The sequence below is a fragment of the Centropristis striata genome, chromosome 9 (genome assembly GCF_030273125.1).
Source record: "Centropristis striata isolate RG_2023a ecotype Rhode Island chromosome 9, C.striata_1.0, whole genome shotgun sequence".
NCBI classification, from domain to species: Eukaryota; Metazoa; Chordata; class Actinopteri; order Perciformes; family Serranidae; genus Centropristis; species Centropristis striata.
Window position 1 is genome coordinate 10,322,049 of NC_081525.1, and position 18,496 is coordinate 10,340,544.

Below are 18,496 nucleotides of genomic sequence, written 5' to 3' on the forward strand. Positions count from 1 at the left end.
AAAGCCAGAAACACCAAAAACAAACAAAAGAAAGCAGAAAATGAGCACTAACAACCTATATAGACTGTAAAAACAAACCATGGAAAAAGTATAAACAGTCTGGCAGCAAAAGTAGCCAAACATTTTCATTATTTTACAGATTATTTCTTTAAAAATATGGATAATATACAGTCTGTATGTAAAAACATATTTATCTGTAGAATAACTAAAATTTTGTTTTACTTTTGTATGACTGTAAGTGTTTTGCAACTTTAGCTGCCAGACTATTTACTGGTTTTTTTTTTGTTTTTTTTTTTACTTTTACTGATAAAACATATAAAGTTGCCTTAATAGCACATGCAGATATATGATGTTTCTTTTTTGTATTGTTTCATAGAATTCACTGTAATTTAACATTCAAGGTCATTAAGCAATTAAATAATGCAATTAATTTACTTAAAAATGTAGATAGTATACAGTTATCATCTGTATTAACATATATACATACATATATATATATATATATATATGTGTGTGTGTAAAATAAACACATTGTTTTTTTTGCTTTAATACAACTAAGGGTTTTTTTACAATTAAATTTAAAGTTCTACTATTAAAAAAATGCATTTTTTTTTAACATTCAGCAATATGAAAACAAAATAAAATAATTACAAATGAAATAAAATAAATATTGAGAGAATATTAAACATATAGAATATGTATATATACACCCCCATATAAATAAAATTAGGGTTTTCTGGCTTTAAGTTCAATAATGAACATGAATTAAGGTTTGCGACAAACTGTTGTTTGACGTACTTCTCTCTAATCGCTGCAGGCTGCTAATCTGCATGTTTCGACATTTACATATTTGACGTAGGAGCTTCCACGAATTGGGAGTGCTGCTCCTGTGAAATTCTGCGGCATTGTGACGACAACTTAAATGTTCTTCAGAAACACATGAATCAGAATCAGTCAGAAATAATATGTAGATTTAATTTCCACCTGAACAAACCAATAGTTTTTTACCGTAACACCCTGAGGCTGCAACAAGAGGAATGAGGAGCGGCTGAAACATTCACAACACCCTTCAAACCTTTCTGATCAGAAACATGCACATGGCAGCACAAGTGTGTGTGTTTATACAGAGATCTATAAGGGGAACGAGGGAGTGGAGGGAATGAGGAGGAGAGGAGGATAACATCAGGAGGAGAATGTTCTCTGCACACTTCATATCTTCCTGAGGAGTTGCAGGAACGCCACAAATCTCTGCAGAGAGAAAAAACTAACGTTTGCTTGTAATGAACTAATATTACTCAAATCCAATTATGTGCATGTGACATCTGCAGTCTGTAGGGAAGCCAAACCTTCAGTTTAATCGTCTTTATGAAGCAGTGGAGCCCTGAGGTGAGCTGCTGGTCAGTGTTTGGAGAGCAGTGAGTCAGCGCGGCGGCGTGCCAACACGCTCGCTGCCCGCGTGCCAACGTGCCTCAGTAGGGCTCGGCCCCACGACAGGAAGTGCAGGAAATGGCTGTAGTAAAGGAAATATTTTTCATCGGTGGACTTTTTCTGAGGGTGAAGATTAAACCTCTGATTCCTGTGCAGGATTAAAAATACTGTTAACCCTCAGAACCCCAAAGAGCTGTTTCATTTTGACATTTTACTCACTGCAACATATAAAATCTATGACAAAAAAGACTCAAAATTACTAAAAGAGTCATAAATTATCAAAAAAAGGCACAAAATGGCCAAAAAAAGACACAAAATGAACAAAAAAAAAAGACATACATTGACATAAAAGTCATTAAATGACCTAAAAAGGCCAAAACTGTTTTCTTCACATATTGTACGTATTGAAGTATTATTGTGTTTCCATCCTCTCCTCTCTGCTCTGTGTAAACAGCCTCTCCTGTCCTCTCCTCTCTGATCTGTGTAAACAGCCTCTCCTGTCCTCTCCTCTCTGATCTGTGTAAACAGCCTCTCCTGTCCTCTCCTCTCTGATCTGTGTAAACAGATTTTCAGTGAATATTTGTCACCTGACCGTTGGTCTCAGCAGAATCAATAATGTCAATTAATGTTTTTAAAGCAAACGCTTTATTTTAAATGACACATGTAGAATAAAGAGATTCTGACACAAAATTTTAAATTTTTCTCACTTATTCTAACAGAAACATTCATGAGAAGTTCAAACTCTGACGATAATGCCTGTTTTTACAGTTTCTTTCTCATAAACAGTATATTTTTGGCGTAACGTTTTAAATGAGACTTGTAGAATAAAGACAAAAGGTGGAGAAGAAGTGACCAAATGTGATGCACAGTCCATCACTTATAGTTCTACACAACACAACAACAGAACACCAGAACAGAGGACTGAATGAACGATATAAGTTCTATGCATTTTCTTTCCAGTCGAAGCTGCATCTGATTACGAGCATCACCAGAACAAACGGGTCGCCTGCTGTGAGGACAGTGTCTTCTCCAAACAGCTTTACTGTCTGTGTTTTGGTTTGTTCCTCCAAGGACAGAAATAAGTCGACTGTTATAGTTCTGCTCAGCCCCTCCTGCCCTTATTTTTTGAGGAAGTTTCAGTGATTCAGGAGATAATTACAGATCACCCCCCTGACTCACCGAACACCTTCCTGGAAACACCTCCCTCACACTCACAGGCAGGCCAAGAATGTTCACAAGCCTCTGTGAAATACTTCTGAGATTTACTCAGGTAAAAAATGATATATAAAAATCAGCTTCAGATGGATATTTTCACTTCCAAACAAAGCTCCTTCTCTACTGGATCCAGGAGACACTCTTGAGCTCAGTGTTGTTTCCTGTGAAAAGGCCAGAGAGCCTTTTATTTAATGATTAGATCAGCATTACCTAATGCCTCAGGACCTTTATATGACGTGGATTTAATTGACCATGTGTTCTGTGGTTTGTTAGAAGTATGACTTTAAGTTTAAGCAGTGACTCTGACTTCTTTAAGTGACTAGTTTTGGTTTTTGGACCACGTCTGTACTGTTTGTGGTGAGAAGGAAAGATGCTTCACCCTGAACGTTTGTTTCCTCTAAAATATCGTCAAAGACGCACCATTTATTGTGGAAAGAAACTGTAAAAACAGGCAATATCATCAAAATTTGATCTTTCCCACAGTCCCAGAACGGACCATAAGTTATCAATGTTTCCATCAGAAAAAGTAACCAAAACAAAGCTTAAAATAGTGAGATTTTTGTCAGAATGCATACACACACACACACACACACACACACACACGCACACACACACACACACACACACACAAGCAAGGACAAGGATCAATGAAAGCCAGGAACATAAAAAAGAAACAAAAGAAGGAAGAAACTTGGGGATAACATTCAGAAAATGAAAACTAACAACTTATATACACTTTAAAAACAAATTGTAAAAGAAATAAAAAAATTCTGGCAGTAAAAGTACCCAAACACTTTAAAAATATGGATGACTTTTTAAAAAAATGGATTTCTTTAAAAATATGGATAATATACAGTAAATATCTGTGTGTGTGTGTGTGTGTGTGTGTGTGTGTGTGTGTGTGTGTGCGTGTGTGTGTGTGTGTGTGTGTATACAGTGTAGAATAGCTTAAGTTTTGTTTTACTTTTATATGACTGTATTTGGCACATTTTTTTAAGATTTCTTTTTGCTTTTATTTTTTAACTTTTCTGTTAATAATAATGGGAAAAAAGGTTTGAATTTAATGAATAAACTTACAAACACACTTATGCATTTTTCATTTTAATTTAATTTATCCTTTATTAATTTCTCGAGGAATCATTGAGGGCAACCCGTCATTTACAATGATGTCGAGAGTACAGAGAAAACACAATGAAGAACAAACAGCACGGACAAAACACTTGAAAAAAACATTAAAAACAGTTGCAGTGAAATGTTATTGGTTATCATAGTTTTAAACTGGCCCATAGTTATTATTGTGTTGAGTTTGAGTGAATGTTGTAGGATGTTCCAGGTAGAGGCAGCAGGAAAACTGAAGTTGAACTGCAGTTTTTCCAAATTCAGTATTTGTCTGAGGAACATTGAGCATTCAGCATTAATCACTAGAGCATGTTGGATAATTACTCTGTGACCAGTTTAATAAAGTGCTGAGGTTTGGTGGCATGTTGCCTATCAAGACTTTATGAATGAAAAGGAACCAGTGAGTAACATATATAGTCATTTTTTAATGATTTATGACGACATTTACTCTCCTCGTTATATTCTGGGATCTGTTACAGTGAGGCAGGAAGAAGGAGCGGTCTGTAAACAGACTTAATGTTTTTATCATATCACTGAATCATTTACTAGGAAATGAAAACAAAAGTAGACACACCTGAAATGACGGGACTGTCATCTGATGTATTGCAAAACTGCGTGGGCACTCATAACTGCTGCGAGTCAGAGAATATCAAACTCAAACATGTTTTTTTTGTGTAGAATAACACATTTATGACATGTTTCTAAAAAAAAAAGTTGAATTTCCCTGATACATTTTTTTAATAAAATGGAATTTATATAGAAAACCCTTTTCTGAGTGCCCACAATGCCATGAATATAGAAAAAAGAATAATGACTCCACATATTGAAGGATTGTCATGTTTCCAGCCTCTCCTGTCCTCTCCTCTCTGCTCTGTGTAAACAGATTTTCAGTGAATATTTGTCTCTGAGGAGCAGAATTTAATGTTTTTAACAGGATCTGGTTAGTGCAAACGCTTTATTTTAAATGACACATGTAGAATAAAGACATTCTGACATGAAAAAATAAACATTTTAAGACAAGCTTTGGTTACTTTTTGTAACGGAAACAATTGTAACTGATGATCCGTTCAAGGACTGTTGGAAAGTTCAAACTCTGCAGATAATACCTGTTATTACAGTTTCTTTCTATGATAAACGTGTATTTCTGACTCATACGTCTTCCTTTACCACCATGAGGACAGGTTTTGCCCTCATGCACTTCAGCTGCTTTTTCAATCTTAACAAATAAAGTGTGAATAGCTGAAGATCAAAAGGCTTCGTGTGTGTGTGTGTGTGTGTGTGTGTGTGTGTGTGTGTGTGTGTGTGTGTGTGTGTGTGTTCGATGTGTGCCATCTCATCATCTCAGCTTTCAGAGCGGCAGGATGGGCTTCTTGTATTGTCTGAAAGGAAACACACACACATGGAAACACACACACACACACACACACACACACACACACATACACATGCATGTGTCTGGGTGTTATCAACTCTAGACAATACAGAGGAACAGGAGGACAAAGACAGGAGAGAGTGTTGTCCTGAGGGCCAATACACACACACACACACACACACACACACACACACGAACACACTCTCATCATGACCTCATACCTGCTGTAATGGCACAAGAGCTCTTCTTCTTGTTTTTTTTCTGCTTCACTACATGAAATTTTATTGTTTTTGCCAACATGCCTCCATATTTGAGAATTCCTCCATCCGGCCTCTGGGTTTGAAACTCATGTTTTCTTATAACGATCGCCAAAAATACACAGTTTATTGTAGAGAGAGACTGTAAAAACAGGCATTATTGTCAGAATTTGAACTTTCCGTCAGTCTTTGAACAGATCATAGGTTATGCAAGTTTCCTTGAGAAAAAGTGACCAAAACTTGTCTTAAAATGTTGATATTTCTGTCAGAATCTCTTTATTCTATGTACAATATGTGGAGACCACTGTTTTGGTCATTTTGCATCTTTTGTGTCTTTTTTGGTCTTTTTGCCTCTCTGTGTCTTTGTGTGTTTTTTAAAATAATTTTGATGGTCATTTTGCATCTTTTGGGGGTCTTTTTTTTGGCCATTTTGTGTTAGTAACAACATTCATAACACTTCTAAAAGTGTTAAAATTTAATTTTATTCCAATTTTTAAAAATAATTGTCTGAGAAATTCAACATGCATTTTCCTTTTTTTCCTGATTTCTGTCATTCTAACCATTCCCACTTGTAGCCATGATTGTGCTGATTCCATCGAGCTGCAGGACTTATAGATTTATATGGATTTTATATATTGCAGTGAAATACAAGGACACAGAGAGCCGAATGTAAAACAGAAGCTCGGGGGGCTTCAGAGGGTTAAAGTGTGAATCTGAGCTGATTTATGTTTCAGCCAACACTGACTCAAGTAGTTAAACTTCTTGAGTGCACCTCAAGTATCTGAAACACGCCACAACCATGCAAAGATCACATTTTATTTTGTCTCTTCATCGCCTCTCTGCAAATAGCAACATTAGGTCACATTAAATCTCCTGTGAGCAGCAGAGCAGTTGGTGGTGTTGGTGCAAACAAAAAGACTTGGAGCATGAAATATGAGGCTGTGCAGGGAACACAGAGGAGGAGGAGGGGGAGGAGAGGAGGGAGAGTTTTGTTCAGGAGTTTGTTGGGGGGGAGGAGGAGGAGGAGGAGGAGGAGGAGGCAAGAGACAGCTCAGCTAAAAAAGAAAGAAAGAAAACTCCTCCCAAACACGGTGGAGCAAGAGGAGGGGCCGGGGGCTTGCAAATCACTCCCCAGAGAGAGAGAGAGAGAGAGAGAGGAGGGCAGGGCTTGTGATTGTGCACCGCTACTTGTTGTTGCCTGTCTGAAGGAGCGTGAGTGTGTGTCGTCTTCCAGCCGGTCAGCCGGGCAGCAAATCAGCCTCTCAACCACACTATGAACGGGAATAATCTTTAATAGAAGCACGTAAAGAAACTAAAGATAAACAAGAACAAAGATCAGGGGAGAGGAGACGAGGTCACACTGACAGGTAGGAGAGACCCTGAGCTGAAGGTGTGTGTCTGGGAATGTGTGTGTGTGTGTGTGTGTGTGTGTGTGTTGCTGCACAGACCGTTATCTTCACGATCGTCTTCTCCTCTGGATGCACTTTTATTTGATGTTTTTTCTAACTTTCATAATTTAAACTACGAGTTAAAAATAGAAACTTGTGTTTTTCTCTCTTTATGGCTGCTGCTGTATTTCACCACACTCTCAGCTGTCCTCTCTCTCACTTTCTCATGTTGTATCTTTTCTGTGTCTTTTTTGGTCTTTTTGTGTCTTTTTAGGTCATTTTGCAACTTGTTTGTCTTTTTTGTCTTTTTGTGTCTTTTGGGGTCATATTTTTTATCTTTTCTGTGTCTTCTTTGGCCATTTTGTGTTTGAAACAACGTCCGTAACACTTGGAAAAGTGTTTATATATAAATTCCATTTTATTCCAATTTACTTTAATTCTTTTAAATATTTTTATTATCAGAGAAATTAAACTTTAATGTTTCTCCTTTTTTTGACTGTGTTATTCTCTCCCTCTCTGTGTCTCTCTCTCCCCCTCTCTCTGTCTTTATCATCCCCTTTTCTGGTTGAATTGTTTACAGCTTTCAAGTGAGTTAGATTTGCTCTGGGACTTTTTTTTTTTTAAGCAACAAGTTCCCAAGGCGCTGGGTGTAACTGTGGTTGCTGGTGCTAACTGTGGAAAGCCCAGCAGGAAATAATTACATGAAATATGACAGATAAGATCGAGATCTTTCATCAAGGTTTTTTTTTTTTTTCATGGTTGGTTGTTTGAAATAGCTCCTTTTTTAGGTTCAGGTCGCAGCTTTAATGTTTCATTTTTCTCTGATCATAAGTTACAAAAGCTTCCGTTAGAAAAAGTGACTAAAATTAACCTTTAAATTGTAATATTTCTGTTAAAAATCTATTTATTCTACATGTGTCAGGAATAAAAAAGAATAGCTATTAATAATTAATAAGAACATTTGTTGTCAGTTTAGCCCTATTCAGGTTAGGGCTTTTTTGGATTATTTTTTTTTTTAATGTATGAAACATAACAAAAATGCATGTTTTGTCATTGAAAGAAACTGTAAAAACAGGCATTATGGTCAAAATGGTAAGTCCTTGAACAGATCATAGGTTAGAAAAGCTTCAATTAGAAAAAGTGACCCATTAATATATACAGAGCAGAGGAGAGGCTGTTTACACAGAGCTGAGAGGAGAGGACAGGAGAGGAGAGGCTGGAAACATGACAATACTTCAATATATGTACAATATGTGGAGAATATGTTTACTTTTTCTGATTTCTGTCATTCTAACTGCACAAAGACACGTTTGAGTTGTTCCCACTTCTAGCCATGTTTGTGCTGATTCCACAGGGAAAAAAAATAACTGAACAGTTTTAACTGGCGGTTTTGTCCAAATTACCTGGCAGCTACATAAACATCAGAACATGCTAGTAGAAAAAACTAAGCGAGGCTTCATTCCAGATTATTATTTATCAGACATTTCCTTGTAATGTAGATATCGAGGTCAGAATAATCAGGGTATCTGCTTCACATCGTCCCGTCCATCCAGGAAAAACTATATTTTCTCCTAAATCTGAAATGATGCAAAGCTTAAACTTGCACCAACTAGTTCTGCTAGTATTAAATACTAGCATCCCAAAATTAAACTCAAGCAAAGACCATGAATAGAAAAGTTTTTTGCTTTCAACCTCTGCAGTCAGTCAGTCAGTCAGTCTTTGTGAAGACTACAAGTCAGTCAGTGTTGACGGCCGGCTGGAATACCAACCAGCTCATCTCACTGGGGGAGGTAACACAACACCACACACACACACACACACACACTTACAGACACGCACATATATAACAGAGCAGGAACATGAGCATGACAAAGTTAAAGCTGAGCTCTGTGAATCTCTCTCAGACACTTTTCAGCATTAATTTAAAGTCTCTGCAGGCTTCAGACGGACACTGACGAACGTCTGAGCAGACCTGCTGCGTGTGTGTGTTTATCTGCACAAAACATCAACACGGCACATAAACACACAGATGCACACACACGTCTGCCCCTGTCATCATCTCGTGGGTGGCTCGCTGTTTAAAGACGTGTCCATAACGGAAAGGTCAAAGTTTCAGTTTTACCCGACAGTCAGAGTGTTTCTGAGCCGAACATTTAAATCACATACAGCAAGAAATACTGAAGGAGTGGGAACAACTCAAACATGTCTAGCAGAATAACACAGTTAGAATGACATACATGACAACATCATAAATGTTGGAAAATAAATAGTCTCCACATATTGTCCATATTGAAGTATGGTCATGTTTCCAGCCTCTCCTCTCCTCTCTGCTCTGTGTAAACAGCCTCTCCTGTCCTCTCCTCTCTGCTCTGTGTAAACAGCCTCTCCTGTCCTCTCCTCTCTGCTCTGTGTAAACAGATTTTCAGTGAGTATTTGTCAAGTGACCGTTGGTCTCAGCAGAATCAATCATGTCTTCACAGTGTCTCTGAGGAGCAGAATTTAATGTTTTTAACAGGATCTGGTTAGTGCAAACACTTTATTTTAAATGACACATGTAGAATAAAGAGATTCTGACACAAATACCAACATTTTAAGACAAGTTTTGGTCATTTTTTCCCCGTGGAAACTTTGATAACGTAACGTTCAAGGACTGTCGTAAAGTTAAAGTTCAGACGATAATTCCTGTTTTTCTACGATAAACGCTTATAAAGAAAACATCTTCAATACAGTCGGAGCATCATTTCTCTTGGAGTTACAGATTTCTGGTTTGAAGGCAGGAATTTTTTATGTAACTGTTCCTGTTTTAACTTCATTAAGAAACTAAATCTGTCTTCAGCCACTGACTGACTCAGCTGACTGACTGCTCTGTGTGACTGTACACACACACACACACACACACACACACACACACACACAGTCCATCATTGGATGGGAAAAAGAGAGACTGAGAAGTAATAAGTGGCAGCTACTACTGTGGGATTTAATAAAAGCCTTATTAACATGTCACACACACACACACACACACACACAGAATGGTGGACCCACGCACTGAAGAGCGCAGTAGGACACCTCTCTCTCTCTCTCTCTCTCTCTCTCTCTCTCTCTCTCTCTCTCTAACAAAGGCTGGCTCTGAACAGCGGTCATGTGACAGTTGTTCCCATTGTTCACTTCTGGCCAGGGGTGGTTTTGCTAATGCACTGTTGTGTGTGTGTGTGCATGCCCGAGCAGGAAGACACTATAAGTCTGCGAGAGGAAACCACTCAGTCCCAAACATGTTGGTGTTCATGTTGTCCTCTCCACTGTGTGTGTGTTTAACCCTCTGAACCCCCTGAAACGTGTGTTTTCTTTGAAAGATCACCAAAAATCCACCATTTATCGTAGAAAGAAACTCTAAAACAGGCATTATCATCAGAATTAGACAGTCCTTGAACAGATCATCAGTAACTAAAGTTTCCATTTGAAAAAGTAACACAAACTTGTCCTAAAATGTTGATATTTGTGTCAGAATTTACATGGGTCATTTAATGTAGTGCTTGCTCTAACCAGATCCTGTTAAAAACATTAAATTCTGCTCCTCAGAGACACTGTGAAGACATGATTGATTCTGCTGAGACCAACGGTCACGTGACAAATATTCACTGAAAAATCTGTTTACACAGAGCTGAGAGGAGAGGACAGGAGAGGCTGTTTACACAGAGCAGAGAGGAGAGGACAGGAGAGGAGAGGCTGGAAACATGAAAATACTTCAATATGTCAGCTATCAACTTTATTCTTTTTTTTATGATTTCGGTCATTCTGTGTTATTCTGCTCAAAGACATGTAAAAATATAAAAAGAGGAAAACAATGCCCAGAAACAGCTTCAGAGAGTTAATAAGACACCAGTAGTGCAACATGTGACAGCTGCATTTTTAACTCAGTTTTATTTATAAATCACATTATTTTGTAGAGTTCATTTGTTTTAATGCAAACCAGAAAACTCTTCAAATTCCTTCAGTCTAACCTGAAGTCTGTGGTGTTGGTGAAACCTTCTGCCTCAGTGGATCAACATCAAAGCTTTCTGACTCATTTATTAGCTCCAGAGCTCACCATCAAACTAAAGCGATGAGGAAAGTTCTGTCCTTTAACCCCGTGAGAGAGAACCACAGAAAGAATTAGAGTGATAGTGAAAAGGAAGAGGGGGAATCAGAGAGTTATTTGTTTTATTGGCGGTGATCCTCCATAATGAGCTGCTTGCAGTCTAAATGTTTACTCTGCCATTTCCTCTTCCTGTTAATCTGAGCTCGCTTCCCACCCAAGGTCTGTGTGTGTGTGTGTGTGTGTGTGTGTGTGTGTGTGTGTGTTTAACTTGTAACTGAACGTCTTAACTGCTGTTGGTGGCAGAACAAACCTCACTTCTGAATATTTTGTCTTTTGTCCCATGGTCAAGGAGAAAAACTTCTGATTGTCGACATGCCAGGTGTTTTTATGTTAGTGTGATGAAATATTTTTCCCATTTCAGACTTTTCCTTTTAACCCCCAACGAGCTGTTGCAGGGCGTTTTTTGGCCCTTTTTTTTTTTTACATTTTACTCACTGTGTTCTTGTATTTCACCGCAATATATAAAATCTCTATACATCTATAAGTCCTGCAGCTCTATGGAATCAGCACAATCATGGCTAGAAGTGGGAACAACTCAAACATGTCTCTGTGCAGAATAACTAAAATCACAAGTTGAATCACTTTTCCAAGTGCCCACAAGTGTCAAGACTATTATTACAAACAGAAAATGATCAAAATTGACATAAAAAGACACAAAAAGGAGACAAAATTACCAAAAAAGACACAAAAAAATGACCAAACTGTTTTCTCCACATATTGTGCATATTAAAGTATTGTCATGTTTCCAGCCTCTCCTGTCCTCTCCTCTCTGGTCTGTGTAAACAGATTTTCAGTGAATATTTGTCACGTGACCGTTGGTCTCAGCAGAATCAATCATGTCTTCACAGTTTCTCTGAGGAGCAGAATTTAATGTTTTTAACAGGATCTGGTTAGTGCAAACGCTTTATTTTAAATGACACATGTAGAATAAAGACATTCTGACAAGTTTTGGTCACTTTTTGTAACTGAAACTTCCATAATCTATGGTGCATTCAAAGGACTGTCGGAAAGTTCAAATTCTGAATATAATGCCTGTTTTTACAGCTTGTTTCTAAGAAAAACAGTGTATTTTTGGCGATCTTTTAAAGAAAACACACCTTTTGGAAAGTAAAATATTCCAAAAAAGTCCCTAACCCAATTGGGGCTAAACTGACAAAAAATATACTTTCATTAAAAATAGCTTTTCTTTTTATTTCTTGGTAAATGTGACGTGGTGTCTGAAATGCCAGCGCTCCCTGTTTGTGTGAGAGATGAAGAAGCTGCTGGCTGAACAGCTGTAGAGAAGAGAGGATGATGCAGGGAGGAGAAGAAACAAAAAGTCTATTATCAGGAGAGGTGGAGGGACAAAGAGCAGAGAGGAAGAGAAGCAAAAGAAGAGCTGACATCATGAAGGACAGACAGAAGGAGGAGGTGGAGGAAAGATGGATGAGTGGTGATGGAGTCAAGAGGAGAATTAAATAAGGCAGAATGTGAAATAAACAGAGTAGACGGAGAGATGGAGAGAGCTTTCACACCTTCACTGTGTGTTTAAACGACTCGGCAGGAATCATTTATTTATGAGATTAATTGACAAAGTATTCATGTGTTTAAGTGCTGCGTATGTTTCCACTCAGTGAGAGTCTTCCTTTCTCCTCTGCAGGGGAGGGTGTGTGTGTGTGAGTGTGTGTGGCAGATGGTCAGGGCCACACACACACACACACACACACACACACACACACACACACACAAACACACTGACCATCCCTGAGGCTCTTATAATAGGTCCTCCTGCTGTAGTTGTTCTGCCCCACAGAGGAATCCACTCTGACCCAGCATGCCTTAGCAGGACTTTTACAGTGTGTGTGTGTGTGTGTGTGTGTGTGTGTGTGTGTGTGTGTGTGTGTAAACTTTACTCCTGAGCTGGCCAGCTGTTCCTTTATTTGCATTTTTATTGACATTCATCATCACAAGCTGGTGACTCAGTGACCTGCTGCTAAAGTTTAGTTTCCTTTTATATATCTGTACTTCTGTATTCACTATAGCTCCAGAAATTAAATATTAAACTTCTCCTTAATATTTTATTGGGAAAACAGAGCAGTGAGGCAGCACTGAAAGGTATGTTTTCTTTAAAAAAAATCACCAAAAATGTGTTTATCGTAGAAAGAAACTGTAAAAACAGGCATTACTGTTAGAATTTGAACTTTCCAAGAGTTTTTTTTTAAAAAGTTACCAAAACTTGTCTTAAAATGTTGATATTTGTGTCAGAATCTCTTTATTCTACATGTGTCATTTAAAATAAAGCGTTTGCACTCACCAGATCCTGTTAAAAACATTAAATTCTGCTCCTCAGAGACACTGTGAAGACATGATTGATTCTGCTGACATGAACGGTCACGTGACAAATATTCACTGAAAATCTTTACACAGAGCAGAGAGGAGAGGACAGGAGAGGCTGGAAACATGACATGACTTCAATATGTGGAGAAAACTGTTTTCCGTGACACTTGTGGGCAGTTGGAAAAGTAGATTCCATTTTATTCCAATTCTTGAAAAACTATCACAGAAATTGTGCATTTTTCTTTTTTTCTGATTTCTGTCATTCTAACTGTGTTATTCTGCACAAATAATTGTTTGAGTTATTCCCACTTCTAGCCATTATTGTGCTGATTCCATAGAGCTGCAGGACTTATAGATTTATATAGATTTTATATATTGCAGTGAAATACAAGGACACAGAGAGGAAAATGTAAAAAGAGCAAAAAAACATCCTGATACAGCTTCTTGGGTTCACTGTTGATGATGTTTGACAGCTTCATTAACCAAGAAAATAAGTGCTTTAAGTTCAATGAACACATTCACAGCTTTGAAATCAGATCATTTTTCCACCAGAAGCTGTTAGTTGATGGGGTTTAATCGGAGCCTCTTGGTCAGAGTCGGCTGGCTGCCTCACAGTTTCCTCTGCAGGTCGTCTAAACAGAGACTCAATAACAAACAGTCAGATTCTTGTGTTTGATGAGATTAGAAACTGGGCGGGTTTGTGGAATCTCGTCCCATCCAACATGTCTGTCAGCTGACGGTGCTCCGGTGTTACAGTGTGACTAACTGCTGCGTGCTGAGTGATTCAGAGCAGATGATATCAGGCTGTCCACTCATCATCATCACACAGCGGGGAATTTATCAAGAACCTGTTCCCTGCCACCCTATCAGTCCTGTTCATCATCTCTGAGCAGTAATTACAGCTGCTGGTCTGTCTGTGGTGGGACAACATCTACACCCGGAGCCAGAAAAAAACTGTCTGCACTCATTTTTGCTTTTCCTTTACACTTTAAAAGTCTTGCAGGAACATAAAGAATTTTAAGCATTCCCTTCTGGTTTGACATTCAGAGTTTGTTGATAAAAATCCGTCCTGAAGCTGAAGCTGAGGGTCGACCCCTGGTCTCTTCTCACGTCCACTGAAGGGAAGTTAAAGTCTGTTGAGAGTCTTGTTGGCTTTGAGCCCAGAAACTTGTAAAAACTGGCAGAGAAAAAGACTGAAAACCACAACTACTGTACGGTTCGGTACACTTGTTTACTCCAGTCTTTGTTTCAGTTATTGTTTTGGAGTGGAAGACTGACAAGGACAGTATAATACTGCTCTGCTGATGGTGGTCCAAGACTAGAGGAGAATCATTTCACAACTCAAATCTTTCAAGGTGTCATGAATGTTGTAAAAAACAACAACACACAATTACCAAAAAAAAGATGTGAAATCACTTAAAAAGACACAAAACTACCAAAAAAAGACGAAAAATGTCTAAAATGACACAAAAGGACCAGAAAAGAGACAGAATGAACAGAAAAAAACACAAGTTGAATCACTTCTCCAAAAGCCAGCAAGTGTCACGACTATTGTTACAAACATAAAATGACCAAAAAAGAAACAAGAAAGACACAAAATGTCCAAAATAATTACACAAAATGACTAAAAATGACCAAAAATGACACAAAATTACCAAAACAGTTCCTGAAATATTGTACATGTTTCCAGCCTCTCCTGTCCTCTCCTCTCTGCTCTGTGTAAACACATTTTAAATATATTAAATATATATATATATATATATATATATATAATATATTTGTCATGTGACCGTTGGTCTCAGCAGAATCAATCATGTCTTCACAGTGTCTCTGAGGAACAGAATTTAATGTTTTTAACAGGATCTTGTTTGTGCAAACGCTTTATTTTAAATTACACATGTCGAATAAAGAGATTCTGACACAAATATCAACATTTGAGCTTTGTTTTGGAAACTTTTTTTTAATGGAAACTTTCGTAACAGAGGATCCGTTCAAGGACTGTCAGGAAGTTTACATTCTGACGATAACGCCTGTTTTTACAGTTTCTTTCTACAATAAACGGTTAATTTTTGGCGTTCTGCTAAAGAAAACATAAATTTCAATACAGCCAGCAGGTTGCTTCAGAGGGTTAAATGAAACTGAGATCCTAATTTGATTGTGGTTCTTAAGAATTCAATTACATTTAAATAGCACATACAGTATATCTGCAGATTATCTTTTATGAATGTAAGTTTGCATACAGAATCACATTACTCACTTGACACTCTGACACTATTATTATGTAATCGGAGGCTTTGTTTCCCTGCAGGCAGTGTGTCAGTGTTTCTGTTGTATAGATGATGATGTGAGTGTTGTTGGGGCCCTGGTTGCTCTGGATCATGTATCATAATATTTCATCTCAGTGAGCAGTGTACGTCAGTGTGTGTTTGTGTGTTTCAGATAATATTTCATTACATCTCAGCCTGCTGTCTCCTGTTACCCTCTTTAAATAACTGTATGCTCTGTCTCACTTTGCATTTGTTTCCTTCCAGAGCTGAGGATGATGGCAGAGGGGCGTTTTGCCAGTCTGCCCCGCTCCCTGCACGCTCACCACGCCCACCCCTCCACCCCCTCCTCATCGCTCGGGGTCCCCAGCTCCTCCAGGGGCCTCCAGGCCTCCCTCGCCTCCTCCATGGACCTCCTCAGCTCCAGACCTGGGTGAGTTGTATGACCTACAGCATAACAAAATCTACAGGTACATCTAAACAAATTAGAATATCATGAAAAAGTTCAATATTTTTTGTCAGTCATTTCAGAAAGTGAAACTCACTTCATTATGCATAGAGTGAAATATTTCAAGCCTGTTTTTCTTGTAATTTTGATGATTCTGGCTTAGAGATAATGAAAACCCAAAACTCAGTGTCTCATTGTCAATATTGGAGTCCATAGTCAGTGGTGATTTTGGGAGTTTGGCTGTGTTGACTGTGAACTTCAAAAAACACAGTGGACCATCTAGCAGGACATTTTAGAGCTCTTCATGCTTCAACAAGCTCTTTGGAGATGCTGGTTTCATTTTCCAGCAGGACTTGGCACCTGCCCACACTGGCAAAGGTACCAAAAGCTGGTTTAATGACCATGGTGTTACTGGGCTGGACTGGCCAGCAAACTCTGCTGACCTGAACCCCATAGGAGTCTATGGGCTGTTGTCAAGAGGAAGGTGAAACACCAGATGAGCTAAAGGCTGCTATAAAAGCAACAAAAAAAACAACACAAAATGACCATAAAAAGACAGGAAATGACCAAAAAAGAAACCAAATTTCCAAAAAATGATATAAAATGACCAAAATTAAGACATGAATTGATTGATACCTGATTGATATTTACCAAAAAAGACATAAAATGACAAAAAGACGTAAAATGACCAAAGCAGATTTTCCGTATATATATATATGTATATAGAAATATATATATATATATATGTATATAGAAATATATATATATATATATATATATATATATATATATATATATATATATATATATTCATACTTTTTTAAATTGTATTTGTTTTACTTCTTCTGTTTTCTAATCATAGTGGTTTAGAATTTAAATTTCAAGGGAAACCCCCTAAATATATCACACTAAAAATCTAAAAGATAATACATCAGATATTTCCTTTTGACGTGAGCAAATGTAAACATACAATTATTTCAGTCTGTGTGCGGTAAGCAGAATCAAAAAGCTTCAATAAAGTGTTTGATAGCATCACATTTATTCTCTGTATCGACTTGTTCAAAGTGTAGCTCTTAATGTTTGATTTCCACATTGTTACACTGTTAAAATAATCCCCTATGTCATTTTTGGTCAAAACATTTTTTTTTGCCTAAATCATCTCATGACGCCGGCCACCTATGGTAAAATCGCCTCCATCCTCAGTTAATCAATTTGCCACATTCATAGGCATCAGATAAGAACCCAGCAAAGAAGAGCTAGAGGGAGATTGTTTAGTTATCAGTTTAGTTTATCAGTGTTTTATAGTTGACACTAATATTGGTAACACTTTACTCTAAGGTCTACATTAGAGTGACATGAGCGTGTCATAAACATGACATGGGATGTGTCATGAACATTAATGACACTTTGAAGTAACATTAATGCTCATGATACTTGTCATGTCATGTTTCTGACAGGCTTGTGTGACTCTTATGTAGACACCTTCAAAATAAAGTGTTACCATATCTTGCTTAAGTCACAAAGGCATGTTCAAAAAAATTGCCTAAGTCATGTTTTTCTCTTAAGTTACATAATTTACACACAGTGTTATTACTATGCCAATAGTCATCCTTTGTTACATCCTTTTTGAGTGAAATGATCAATAAATGTCATATGTTACACTTTTGGTGAAGTTTTTTGTGTTTCCTGCAAAACTTGAAAAAATGACTTAGGAAATTGTAGAGTCTTCAACAGTGTTTTAATTTGCTTCAGTAGTTGAGTCTAACTGTCCTCTCCCTCCTCCAGCCAGTCCTCGGTGCTGGGCGGTGGTCTGTCTGATCGGCCCTCTGCAGCCTATCAGCCCGTCTCCATCCACGGGACTCTGCCTCGCCGCAAGAGAGGCGGGGCCAGCCTCCCCCAGGGGACCTACACCTGGGACCCCAGAGCCAATCACATGCAGCCAGCTCCTGGACACGCCCACCAGCCCCTGACCTCCCCGCTGGTCCAGAACATCATCGACGACTTCCACGGTTACAGGTAAACACTCATGACACACAGAAATATGCTGATACAAACTCTGTACTGCAGTTTGATAATTACAGGTTCTGTCTGTGATTTTTGTTTTCATTCTAGGTGAATTATAGTTTTTATATCACAGAGCAGTTAGCTTTCTCTGTTGCTTTATACCTTTAATTACAGGCTGCGAAGGGAAACCAGTTCAGGAACACTCCACCAAAAGAAAAGCATATCTTTAAATTCGACTACTTTGTCACAATGGGCTGTAAAAGTGACTGAACAGATTTTCTTCTTTACAGAGAGCTGCAGAAAAGCTCAGTTTGGGTTCAGAGCAGGTTCCAGTCGTGACCCAGAGTCACAGCAAAATGTGGAAGAAAAAAGTGAGAGTACAGGTGCATCTCAATAAATTAGAATATGATAGAAAAGTTTATTTATGTCAGTAATTCAATTCAAAAAGTGGAAATAACACATTATATGGATCCATTACACACAGAATGAAACATTTCATGTCTTAATTATTTAATTTCTTCTCATTTTAATGATTATGACTTACATT

At 38.0% G+C, this 18,496-nt stretch overlaps 1 protein-coding gene across 1 annotated transcript in view; it reads left to right on the forward strand.

Annotated features, from left to right (window-relative positions):
- The window catches only part of bcar3 (BCAR3 adaptor protein, NSP family member), an 85,186-nt gene that overhangs the window by 24,029 nt on the left and 42,661 nt on the right, over positions 1-18,496 (forward strand). The window contains exons 5-6 of the mRNA XM_059341630.1: positions 15,765-15,930; positions 17,731-17,961. Coding sequence (XP_059197613.1) covers positions 15,765-15,930; positions 17,731-17,961 — 397 coding nt within the window. The remainder of the gene's footprint in view (positions 1-15,764; positions 15,931-17,730; positions 17,962-18,496) is intronic.